General features: G+C 37.4%; 1 protein-coding gene across 3 annotated transcripts in view; it reads left to right on the top strand.

Annotated features, from left to right (window-relative positions):
- DMGDH (dimethylglycine dehydrogenase) overlaps window positions 1-13,000 on the top strand; it is a 41,794-nt gene extending 28,794 nt beyond the window's left edge. For all 3 annotated transcript variants that reach the window (XM_032212559.1, XM_032212558.1, XM_032212560.1), the window contains 6 exons: window positions 1,274-1,404; window positions 2,627-2,844; window positions 3,021-3,178; window positions 5,170-5,229; window positions 10,525-10,659; window positions 11,506-13,000. In XM_032212559.1, coding sequence (XP_032068450.1) covers window positions 1,274-1,404; window positions 2,627-2,844; window positions 3,021-3,178; window positions 5,170-5,229; window positions 10,525-10,659; window positions 11,506-11,721 — 918 coding nt within the window. In that variant the 3' untranslated portion in view covers window positions 11,722-13,000. The remainder of the gene's footprint in view (window positions 1-1,273; window positions 1,405-2,626; window positions 2,845-3,020; window positions 3,179-5,169; window positions 5,230-10,524; window positions 10,660-11,505) is intronic.
- The last annotated feature ends 49 nt before the right edge of the window (window positions 13,001-13,049 follow it).

Below are 13,049 nucleotides of genomic sequence, written 5' to 3'. Positions count from 1 at the left end.
ACTGTTAATTCATTTCATTGATCACTTTTGTACTCAGAGGTGTTGAATCAATAGTCCCAACTAGATAGTATACCACCATCCATCTGGAGCTACAGGGACCATGAAAGTCACTTTACCTCATGTCACATTGCCTTCCTCACTGTATTGACATTTTCCACATTTCCTAATTGCCACCAGCTTCCTTTGTTTAAATACGAGGGTGCACAGTTGGATACAAGGTGATTTAGAATTGACTTCCCCTTGCAATTTCAAAAAGCCAATAATGTAATAATACTTTCTGTAGGTTCCAGGATGGTAAAATAACAGGGTCACAATCTCCCCATTATTTAGATGCCTTTGGCTATTTCTGGACTCATCTCATTTCCACATTATGGTGGAGAAGAGCAAATATATCTTGTATATAGTGTGTTTACTATGGATGGAGTAGTGATTGCATGGATGATATTTGTATTAAAGAGATAATCAATGCATATGATGCATGGCCAGCATCAGCCTTTGGTGGCCCGAGCACTCTGCCAGCGAAAACGGGCTTCCGAGCTCCATTTCCAGTTGCAGTGGTCTCCTGCAACACTCTGCCAGGGAAAGCGGAGCTCAGGAGGGCCACATGCGCTCCTCCCAAGCTCCATTTTTGCTGGCAGAGGGACCATGGCCTGGCCCTTTGCTGTTTCCAGCGCAGCCCTGCAGGCCAGATCTAAGCAACCCATGGGCCAGATGCGGTCCCAAGGCCTTGAGTTTGACCCCCCTGATGTAAATAATGCTTCCAATATCTAGCTATTTAATCCATTCCAACTTAAAGAGACTGGTGTAGACCTAATCCTGTTAGTTGTGAGGATATGCCAGGAAGAAGAGCAAAGCAAACTGCTTACCTACTTATCTATGTATTTATTTATCAGATTCACATAACCTCACAAAATGTGACTCTGGGAAGCTTAGAAACATAATAATTAAAACCATAAGACACTCAAACCGAAAACACAAAAGTATTGTAATTGCCATTTCTCAAAAAGAAAACATGATAAGTTGCCAAAAAGTGCCAGGTCAGAGGAAGTGTTTAAAGATTTGCCTGGAATAAATGTTTTCCAATTGATTCTGGGTACAAAATGTTTCTATTAGGAGGGAAAAAAAGAGAAGAACATCGAAAGTCAGCAGAGGAAGAAGTCTACTTAATTCAGTAATATTTGTGTGCTATGCTATAAAAAGTTAATTTGCATTATTATAAGCTACTGTATAATTGATGATTTTAGCTTACAGTTTTGACTTTATTTCTACACAGATGGGTTTCACAAATATAAGTCATATGTTAACCTTCAAAGGCAAAGTCTATGCTGAACTCACAGTCTCTCATCTGAATCCAGGGGAATTTTTATTAATTACTGGTTCTGGATCAGAGCTTCATGACTTAAGGTCAGTGTAAATGTTAAATACTGAAGTTTTAAAGTAACCTGTGGTCTGAGGAATGTAGGATAAACTGCAGTTCAGAATAATAAAAAAGGCTATAAAAACTTGAAATAGCAGTTTTTATCAGAGATAAATTCATGACTGGTTGAGTATATATGTGTATTGTATATAGTGTAAAATCTTGAAAGGAATTTGTTCATAAAGTTTCATAAACTGCAGAAGTCATGTTCACTAATGTGAGAGAAATGTATGTGGATACAGGAATACGGCACTTGTTTGTGGCATATTTGTGTAAATATGTTGAATCAGTACAGTACAATACAATAAGAAGTAATTTTAATGAGCTGTCTTTTGATGAAATATTAGCAATGGAAAATTATGTAATAGCCTCAGTTAAGTAGAGGTTTTTTTAAAAAAAACACCTTATGGGCATATTTTTGCATGTTTCTTCAACCTTTCCTTCCTTATGGAATATAAAGTAATGGTTATGCTAATCTTATCCAAGAAGGCTTTTTTTTTTAAGTAATTGCTGAAATTGTACCATGCCTTAGATTCACAATCATTATACTCCTTGATCTACTGACTAGCTATAGTAGAAGAGACAACAAGGCTGGGCTAACATGTTATGTATCTCTGCAGTTAGCCAGGAATTGCATTTCCAAGCTGTTTCTGCCTCAGAAGCAGATACAAATTCTGTCCTATCCTATGAATTCTCACAATTGGAATCTTCCAGTCTGGCTGCCAGTTAGCACAAAAATTAAAAGAAACCTACTACCTGTGTTTTCCCGAAAACAAGACAGGGTCTTATTTTCTTTTGAACCCTAAAATAAGCACTTGCTCTTATTTTTGGGGAGGTCTTATTATTTTTGAGGTGCAGGAGATGGCGAGCGTGGTCACCTCATGGCTGCTGCTGTGTTGCAATATTTTCAGGGAGGACTTATTTTCGGGGGAGGGCTTATTTTAGTGCATGCGCTCAAAAGCCCGATTAAGCTTATTATTCGGGCAGGTATTATTTTCAGGGAAACAGGGTAGTAAAAAACAAAAACATGTAACACAGAAGGAGGAGACTACATTATTTCCTAACTGTTTAGCACCATTGACTCTACTGACTCTTCGATAATTTTCTTGGGTGTCTGTCAATATTACTCTTACTTTCTATAGAATTTCTAGTCCTATAATATTTTAAATATTATTTTGTTCTGATCTAACAATTCTATTTTATACACAGATGGATTGAAGAAGAGGCACTTAGAGGACAGTACAATATTGACATCAAAAACATTACAGATGAAATTGGAGTACTGGGTGTAGCAGGTCCATATGCACGGAAAGTTCTCCAGAAATTAACTTCTGAAGATCTTAGTGATGCTGCATTTAGTTTTCTACAATCCAAGCATTTAAGCATTGGTAACATTCATGTTACTGCAATTAGAATTTCTTATACAGGTATGTGAAAGGAAATTATTTGGCCCATAAATAGAATAGTTGATTTTACTAAAAATGTAAATATCAAATAACCTAGCTATAACAAAAGATAATTCCACATTTCTTTTCAGCTTAAAGTTTTGATGGCTACAATTTAATCCTAGTTAAAAATTTATATTAGTCTTGATTTATTATAGGTGAACTAGGATGGGAATTGTACCACAAACGAGAAGATACTGCAGCTCTATATTCTACAATCATGGATGCTGGATGTGAAGAAGGAATTGACAACTTTGGAACATATGCAATGAATACTTTACGTCTAGAAAAAGCTTTTCGTGCCTGGGGAGCAGAGGTCGGAAACCATGTCTTTTGATATATGTATGTGTGTGTCATGGTGGGTTCCGGATCCCGTCGCAACCAGTACGCTGTGATGGGGCCGGGCATGCATTTCGTGTCAACTTCTAAAGCGTTGCCATGACTATTATCAAGTTGGCATTCGAGGGAGGATTCCATGCATACCTTCGGCCAGAGTTGGATCTCATATTTCTACAACCTGGTTCGTGAATATGATGTATGACATATGACAGAAGGGAGGAGATGGAGGAGTAAAGTTCAAACGCAATTAAGCGAAAGCCAGTTTAGGCTCCACAGAAGATCAAGCCAAGATGTAGATCCTAATAAATGAATGTTTTTTGTTTGAACTTTGTCTCGAGGCTTGTAAATTAATTAGGTCAGCTCTTGGGAACTTCACATCTCGGGCACGTGCGCTGCACATGCATGCGCATGCCACTGTTGCTGTCCGACTTCTGCGGCCACTCGCAACTGCTCCCGGCCAGACGCCACGTGGTTCACATAACCAGACAACTGGGCAAAAGAGGGAATAAAAATCAATGGCGCTTATTTAAATCGTTTAAGATTTGTATATTATGTTGTTCTCTTCTCACAAGACCCAGAAGAGTTACAAAGATACATACAAGAGCTGCACAAAGCAAGAGCACCATTTGGCTTAAAAAGAAACCTGAAAAAAAGCCAGGTTATGTTTAATGAATTCACCAAAGAAAGAAAAAAATGTATCTGGACAAGAATTAAATGTAGTAGACCACTTCGTATACTTTGGCCAATGGATCTCAGTGGAAGGTGATACAATAAAGGAAATTGAACGGCATGTTAAAAGGTGATTGGCAGGCGTTCGGCAAACTAAGCATAATTTTCACGGACAACGTCTCCTTATGACCTGATCAGTATGTTCTACCTGCTCTAACATATGCCAGTGAAACATGGACCCTAACCTCACAATCAATACAAAAGCTAAGAGTGGTGCAAAGAACTATGGAAAGATACATGCTCAGTATTAGAAAACAAGATAGAAAGACCTGCACATGGATTAGAGAACAAAGAAAGTATATGATATCATCAAGAGAGTAAAAGAATTGAAATGGAAATGGGTTGGTTACATAGCAAGAAGAACTGATGGCAGGTGGACCAAGGCAGTCGTAGAATGGATCTCATTTGACAAAAAGTGTCCCCGAAAGAGACCTAAAACAAGATGGATTGACGATATCAGCAAGTGTTGCAGATCCAATTGGCAAAAGAAAGCTCAGGACCATATTGGTTGGAAACATGTGGAAGATGCTTCATCCTGCAGTGGATAGAAATGGCTAGAATAATGATGATATATACATACGTGTGTGTGTGTGTGTGTGTGTGTGTTGATTTCTATGAACTGCACAAGGAATGTATTTTATATTACTGTACTTTATTCTAGTCTAAAATAAGATAATCAATCTAGCTAATTAGTGGCTGTGAACCTTCTAGTGAATAATCAGCCCCTGAATAGTAATTCTCCAATGTCTAGAGAGCCAAGATATAACTTAGAACATCAGAAATCCAGACAGAATTGGTAACATATATTTGTCTAATTATGTAGTCATATACGTGTAAAATCCCTAGCATCCCTAGCTTCACCTACAGAAATGTTCCTTTTCACAGTCCTAGAAGGAGCGGCTTTTCACATAGAAATAACTTTAACTGCTCTGATTGTGCAAAGGTAACCTTAATGGGTTTCCTGGTTTGTCTTGCTTAAAAAATGTCCCTTTATAATCATGATCCTTTGTCATTTAAGCACTGCAGATTTTGCAATAGATGGTGAAGCATACAATTTTATTTTTAATGGGAATAGTATAAGATTAGTATATAAATTTTATTAAGACCTCTGTTAATTTAATAAAAATCAGTATTTATATAATTAATGTAAAATATAGATTTCATTTGTTGGACATCAAAAGGAATGAGAAAAATATATGCCACCTAGTGGTTTTTTACTGCACCTTTTTTTTTCAACAGATGAATTGCGACACAAATCCACTGGAAGCTGGACTGCAATATTTTATCAAATTAAATAAGGTGGGTTTATTTATTTTTCTACTACACTTTATCATTTTCTTCCTTTGTTTGCAAATAGCTGTTATATTTGAATCTGTAAAACACCAGATAATTATACACTTCAGCAGTAATGTACCTTGGTGTACCTAGCAGTGTTCCTTCCTTCCATCTCATTCCCCAGTCCATGCTGCAATTTAGGTACATAATTCAAACTATAGTGTGATCTACTAATTAATTTCATTTTTTGGCACTTTCCAAGTAATTTGGGAATCAGAGCAGTTCCTTCATAAAGTTCTAACTTAGCTGAAATAAAATTAGTTGCACACACCTCAGTTTTACTGTAAATTATATATGCATAATAATAATTATTTATGCATAATTATCAAGCTATTAATATCATGAAATCAGGAAATGTAGGTTGTTGGAATTTTTTTACAATTTGCAAACATTTTAGTTAATGAGTACTATTAAACTGGAACTTGCCATGTAAGATGCATTTAAAACTTACAATACCAGATTTTCTGTTACGTTCAAATTAGAAATTTACAGTTTTACCAGAAAAGCTGGGATAATCTTTTTAGAGAATGAGAAATTTCTTCCTAGCACTTCTCATTTTTAAACCATCTCTCCTTTTGTATGTCTGTGTAAACTTACCTTGGCACTATTAAAACAGTCCATGATCATATGATTAGCACCATCTCACAATTACAAAATGGCAGAGCTGTAGTCATGTGATTGCAATTACACAGTCCTCATTTAACAACAGCTGGGACTGCTGGAGCTGGATCGCTAAGTGGCCTGGTCATGTGATGTTACACTACACAGCCATATTGCTTAGCAAAGGCAATTTTGTAATCAGTACGGAATCAGCTAACAATATGGTTGTGACCTTATTCAGTTCGTTAAATATTTTCTTGTAAAAAGGAGAAACCATTTCAAAATATTTTCTTGACTGTATTTTTAGGAAAGTACATTTGGCATAAGTATTTGGAACATGAATCAGTGAAATATTGGTTGCCTTTAGGGGCAAAATGTCATATCTTTGTTTAACTATGAAAGGAATTTACTTCAGAAGGCTGTCTTGCAATTAATCAAGAACAGCCAATGAAGAATAATTAATTTGAAAGTACTGCACAAGTATGGTCTCCTGTGTATTTTAAGGTGGTGTTTAAAGCAGATTGCAGCAGATGCTGTGCTCTCATATGCATCTGAGTAGTTTTGTGTGTATAATTTGGCTCTATTCCAGCATTCACAAGTGATTTAGCAAATAAATCATGCTATTAAAAGATTGCACATATCTTTTGACAGCTTTCTACATAGTAAAAATAGAGAGATTTTTTTATTGTCCTTAATTGCCTCCTTTTGTTTTCCTCACCAGATAAAATAATCTTATTATCTGGGAGTTACTGTCCATATTCCACACTATTTTGGGTACTTAAATTTTTGTAATTTCTACAGCTCCTGAGGCTGGATTAGTCCTTGTGATCTTTGGGAATTATCTTTGAGAATGCAACACAAAGTATTTTATCACAAAAATATACTATAACAAAAGAAACAAGACCGGTCTCCTCTTGCCTTCTTTATTTTTTATTACTGTTACAATTAGCAAAGAAAATACCAGTAAATAAATTTTCAGGAATTAAATTATGAAATCAAGAACATAAATTAAAATGATTTGCAGATGATGTATTTACAATTAACCACCCCAAAAACTTGTTAGAACGGATAATAGAATATGCACAACAGTAAGGCTCATTACCAGGATATTGACTTAACCTTTAAAATTTAAGAGTGAACTTGTTCATTGTTTATTTACTCCATTTTTGCCAACTATACAAATAATTCAACTAGTAAAAGAACCTAATAGAGCAGGGGGGTCAAACTCAATTTAATTCAGGGCCTCATCAAGGCTGTGTTTGACCTCAGGGGGCCGGGGTGGGTGTTTCTAGGGTGGGCGTGGCCAACAAGTCACTATTGTTGGCGAGGTACTTGTGGCGGCCCAAGGGCTCTGCCAACGAAAATGGGCTCCCAAGCTTCATTTTCAGCTGCAGCAACCTCCTGCAACCCTCTGCCAGCAAAACTGGAGCTCGAGGAGGGCCACACGCGGCCCTTGCGAGCTCTGTTTTCAGCTGGCAGAGGCACCGCAGACCGGTCCTTCACTGTTTCCAGGGCAGTCCCACGGGTCAGATATAAGCCCCCTTGCTGGCCGAGTCTGGCCCCCAGGCCTTGAATTTGACACCCCTATAATAGAATATCACATTCATATAAAAGAAATGTACAATATCATTTGTCAGCGAAATTCAAATCTTCAATTACAGCATACCTTTCCCCCATACTTAATAATATTACCAAATTTTAATAGTTCTCCTGAAACATAGAAGTGAATGTTTTTTGTGCATATATTTGTTATAAAATGTTTGCTTTTTAAAAAACAACTGTTCATCAGGGCAGATAACTTTAGCTGTCTTCTTTATATATATTCTGAGTAGTGAAGTGTCTTCTATGCAATTAATATAGAAGGTACAGCTAAACGATTCACACTTGCTGCCAGATCACACTCAAAGCTCTAATTATGATTTCTATATTAGCCTTCATGCAAACTATTTGTTCCATTTATAAATTATAGATTTATGAGTATCAGAAGAATAATGTTGAAGATAAGCACTGGGGAGATTAGTTGTATTTGAATGTGTTTTATAGGCAGTGTTTAATTATAATTTGTAGAGACAATATATGGAATTACTGCTTATGGAATATAGCAAGGAAGACCAAAGTAACCCACACATTGTACATTAATTCTCACACGGGAAGAGTTCAAACTCTTTTCTGATTAACTGGGCAAGACTTTGCCTTGGCCAAATCCAAAAGACTGTACAGCCAATGTCCAACTCAAAATGAATCTAATTCAATAGATACCTAGAAAAGTCCTCCCTGCAGCTCTGCAGGTATTTCTGTTGCACCTTCTAATCAAGGAGGGATTATTCTCGTTATTCTAAACAGGGCCACCAGCTGATACTCAGTGATACTCAGTGCTGCCCTTATTGACACGAGGTAATCCCCCCCAAAGGGTCTTAACTCATATTCAGTTGGGTTCACTCTTCATTATCCTTCAACAGCATTTCTAGGCCTCTCTCATTATCTTCTCAGCCACCATTTTATTAAAGTGAACTGTAGAAATTGGCCATGCTTACTGCAGAATTCATTGTTGACCAGATATTTAAGCATAGAATAAAATAGAATAGAATAGCAGAGTTGGAAGGGACCTTGGAGGTCTTCTAGTCCAACCCCCTGCCTAGGCAGGAAACCCTACACCACTTTAGACAAATGGTTAACCAACATTTTCTTAAAAACTTCCAGTGTTGGAGCATTCACAATTTCTAGAGGCAAGTTGTTCCACTGATTAATTGTTCTATCAGGAAATTTCTCCTTAGTCCTACTGTAGGTTGCTTCTCTCCTTGATTAGTTTCCACCCATTGCTTCTTGTCCTGTCCTCAGGTGCTTTGGAGAATAGCTTGAGTCCCTCTTCTTTGTGGCAGCCCCTGAGATATTGGAACACTAGATTTTATTGTTTTCATTTCTCGTGGTTTGCTCTCACTTAAAAAAATGTTTCTTTTCTCTTTTCTGGCCTGGAGTATTTAAATACAAATTAGCTGATTCTTGGATGACATGTGATGCTATTGTCACTGTTCTCTTTATCTGCAAATTGCATGGTCATGATTTTTCGTAGCATAGCCCTCACTTCTGACTGATACAGATAAAAGCTAAAATAAATGGGAGGGAGGGATAATGAATGAATTGCAGTATTATGAGCCGAGGTGGTGCAGTGGTTAGGGTGCAGTACTGCCCGCCACTTCAGCTGACTGTTATCTGCAGTTCAGCAGTTCAAATCTCACCGGCTCAGGGTTGACTCAGCCTTCCATCCTTCCGAGGTGGGTGAAATGAGGACCCAGACTGTGGGGGCGATATGCTGACTCTGTAAACCGCTTAGAGAGGGCTAAAAGCCCTATGAAGCGGTATATAAGTCTAACTGCTATTGCTATTGTTCCTATGGAAAGGAAAAGGAGTCATAGACAGGTTTTCTTCCTCCTTTTTTACTCCCTTGCTGAGGAGGTACAACATATATTTTTTTTCAATTGAAAAAAAAGACTGATTGAAAAGCTGCTCATATGAATGTGTTGCTTAGTCTGTGGAACTGCTACAAGGTTTTCTTTACTATGTTGAATTTATAATTGCTTCAATCTGGCACAGGCCCTTGTTTGAAATGCAAATTGCAATTCTAGAGGGCAGGAGCATAGACATCCATCTCCATTCTATTCCAGTAACTAGTGAAAGTGCCATTTCTTGATAAAATTATTCCTGTTGAACTCACTATTCCATCAAAAGTATAATGGATAAGAAACTAATTAAATGCTTCTGGGAAGCCAATTCCTCTGTGTTCCAGTCAGAAGCATCCAAGTTTTACTTAGCAATCAGGCTTCCAACTGTAGACAGGCTTATGTGTGATAGAACTATTGATTCCTCTTTATGGCCTTCTGACCCACAGCTTGCTACCTGCTTCTTAAAAAGGAGCTGAGCGTGTAGGACAGTGATGACAAACCTTTTAGACTCTTAAGTGCCCAAACTGTATGCGCGTGCATGACCAAACTGAAAGGTGTGTGCATGCACACATGTGTGGGCATGTGTGCATGCATGTGGGCATGTGTGCACATGTGTGGACATGCATGTATGCATGCACATGTGTGGACATGCACGCAAACATGTGCAGCAGAGGCACCAGCTGGCCGGCGGGAGGTGGGACATCCCAACCCCGGCAATGTGGCAAGAAGTCAGATCTTTTTCTTTCGTGAACTTGTTTTGTGGTTTGCAGGGAAACAGAAACATGAAAGAAACGCTACGGAGATGTGACCTGATAAGATGGCGGGTGTGTCATGTGGGAGGGCTCTTCATGCCACCTCTGCCACACATGCCATAGATTCACCATCACTGGTCTAGTAAGACTCAAGACGCAGTTTCAAATAAGATGTGGTTTAGTCTGTTTAGTTCAAAGATGGAAAGTTCCTAGCACCAGGCGGCCCATCACCAACAGCCATTCAATTTTGCTATGCTTCAGCCTAAGCATGTTCTTCTCCATCAAAACTCCAACAGCCTCTAGGCATTGGACATCCCCCAACCATCCGGGCTCTGCAAACAAGCACCACCAATGCTGTCTTCCACATTATGTCCAGACCTGAAACCCGACTAAAAATTTCCAGTTAATTTCTCAAAAACCTGCACCTTGTCAGAATCTACTAATCACTTACTATCATTTTCCCCCAGCCAACAGACTTCATAGGAAAGAATGCATTGAAACAGATTAAAGAAAAGGGGCTTGAACGAAAACTTGTGTGCCTCATCTTGAAAACAGATGATGTTGATCCTGAAGGAAATGAAAGTGTCTGGTATAATAACAAGGCAAGCAGATTTCAGTTCAAATAATTGAAAAACTTTTTTTCCTGGAATCTCCTTTGTATATACTTCAATTTTAAAATGGCTATTATTTTCAATAGATTTAGTTGCAAAAGTTAATGTGCCTTTCAGAAAGTAGAAGGTCAGTGCATGTACTTGCTATAAATCTGCATTCCTCAGTCTGATCCCTCCCACTTGAGTTGGGATCGAAGCATTTACAGAAGTCAAACAATATTTAGTCTCTAGTAGATTTTTTGTCAAGCATAGGAATTAACCTGCAATATTTTTCCCTTTTGGACAAAGATGGCCCAATGAAACAAAATTATATCTAAGCATCTATAAAGGGACGTGGTTGGTCAGTGGCTAAGACACTGAGCTTGTCAATCAGAAAGGTTGGCAGTTTGGTGGTTGGAATGCCTAGCGCCGCGTAATGGAGTGAGCAACCATTACTTGTCCCAGCTTCTGCCAACCTAGCAGTTTGAAAGCATGTAAAATACAAGTAGAAAAAATAGGAACCAACTTAGGTAGGAAGGTAACAGCGTTCCGTGCGCCTTTGGCATTTAGTCATGCCAGCCACATGACCACAGAGATGGCTCTTTGGCTTTGAAATGGAGATGAGCACCGCCCCGTAGGGTCAGGAACGACTAGCACATATGTGTGAAGGGAACCTTTACCTTACCTTTAAGTATCTATATAATCCCAATATTTTGCCACTGTTTAAACTAATACAATTACATATTTGATTTTATTGTATTACTACACATGTTAGAAGTTAAATATTTAGAAACACAAATTGCATCAACTGTGCATTTTATACTATAAATCTATAAGTGATAAATTTTAATTTTTCAGGTTATTGGCAACACCACATCTGGATGTTACAGCTATAGTATTCAGCAAAGTCTGGCTTTTGCATATGTTCCTGTGGAGCTCAGTAAAGTTGGACAGAAGCTGGAGGTTGAGTTGCTAGGCAAAAAGTACTCGGCAAGTGTTGCTCAAGAACCACTGGTAATGACTGAACCAACAAGAACACGGCTTCAAAAGAAAGGCGGAAGTTCTAAAGTATAAATAAAGGATCACATAGTTATCATGATTGACAATTAAGATGGGATTAACTTGATTTGAAATATTTCTATATTTGAAATTGCCATGTGACTTGAATCACATAAGATAGAAAATATGAAAGAGCTTATCTGAAGTAAAAGATATATTGTGAATATTGGCATTTCATTTGGAAAAAAATGTAACAACAACAATAATCATCCATAAGAATGTATTCAAGAGGAAAAAAAATCATGTTTACATACTTAAAACATTCAATAGTGTTTAGTAGGCTCATTCAAACTGATTCTAAGAACACTGATTTTATCTGTATGCCTATATCCAAATTATTTGTACATTTATTGTGTTAAGCATTTGACTATCTGCCAGAAATATAATAGCTTATCTCTAAATAATTGATGGGTAATTCTGATCTTAGGCAGAAATTACTTCCATTGATATCTTTAAAAATCAAGGGGAAAAGAAAGAGAGAAGAATTACAACTTGCAAAGCAGTGTAGTAAAAAGAAAACAAGGTTTTTGCAAAGCTACTGTTTTTATATTGCTGGAACAAAATATTAGGTTACAGGTAGTCCTCGAGTTATGTCCATATGTTTAGCAGCTATTCTGAGTCAAGATGGTGCTGAAAAAAGTGATTTATGACCAGTTCTCATTTTAACAACTGTCACAGTGTCCTCACAGTCATGTGATTGCAATTTAGGCTCTTGGAAACCAGAATATAAATATTTTATGATTTGCTGAATTCACTTAACCATCACGGCAAAAAACGTTGTAACATTGGGTGCAATCCTAAATTTATTTCAATCCCAATTGTGGTTGTAATTTGAGGACTATTTGTGTAAAACTTCCTTTCCACAATAACAAGCAGATAAAAATTCAACCTGTTTTGAAAATATACCATTTCTTGATGGGATGGGATATGAGCAATGCAGAAGATGAAAGAAGTTTGTGCATCAGTTGAAAGAATTTCAGTTTGAAAGAATTTCTTGAGTGCTTCCATCTGCCACTTGAGCATTAAGAGGGTGATCAACTCCTTGTAAACATTTTTTACGGAAACAAAGTAGCAGAAAAATGGATTTATTGCTTTTATTTATGCTTGGAATGTTTTATATTAGTAGAAAAGGGTGTTGCACTAAAGTAACAGAACTACCATAGAAAGAAAAAGACCTTTTCTGGACAACAAAACATTGTTGCTTGAATGCTGGGAAAATGTGAATACTACCATCTGGATATACTATAAAAAATGAGTAACAAATGCATATCAAATAAATGTAAACATCATTTTTCTTCTATGTTCTTCTGTGAAGCACCTGAAGTAATTTAAAATGAATCACA

The sequence above is a fragment of the Thamnophis elegans genome, chromosome 3, assembly GCF_009769535.1.
Source record: "Thamnophis elegans isolate rThaEle1 chromosome 3, rThaEle1.pri, whole genome shotgun sequence".
In the NCBI taxonomy this organism is placed as follows: Eukaryota; Metazoa; Chordata; class Lepidosauria; order Squamata; family Colubridae; genus Thamnophis; species Thamnophis elegans.
The sequence above is the reverse complement of the archived record's forward strand: the minus strand, read 5'-3'. Positions and strand labels throughout refer to the sequence as shown.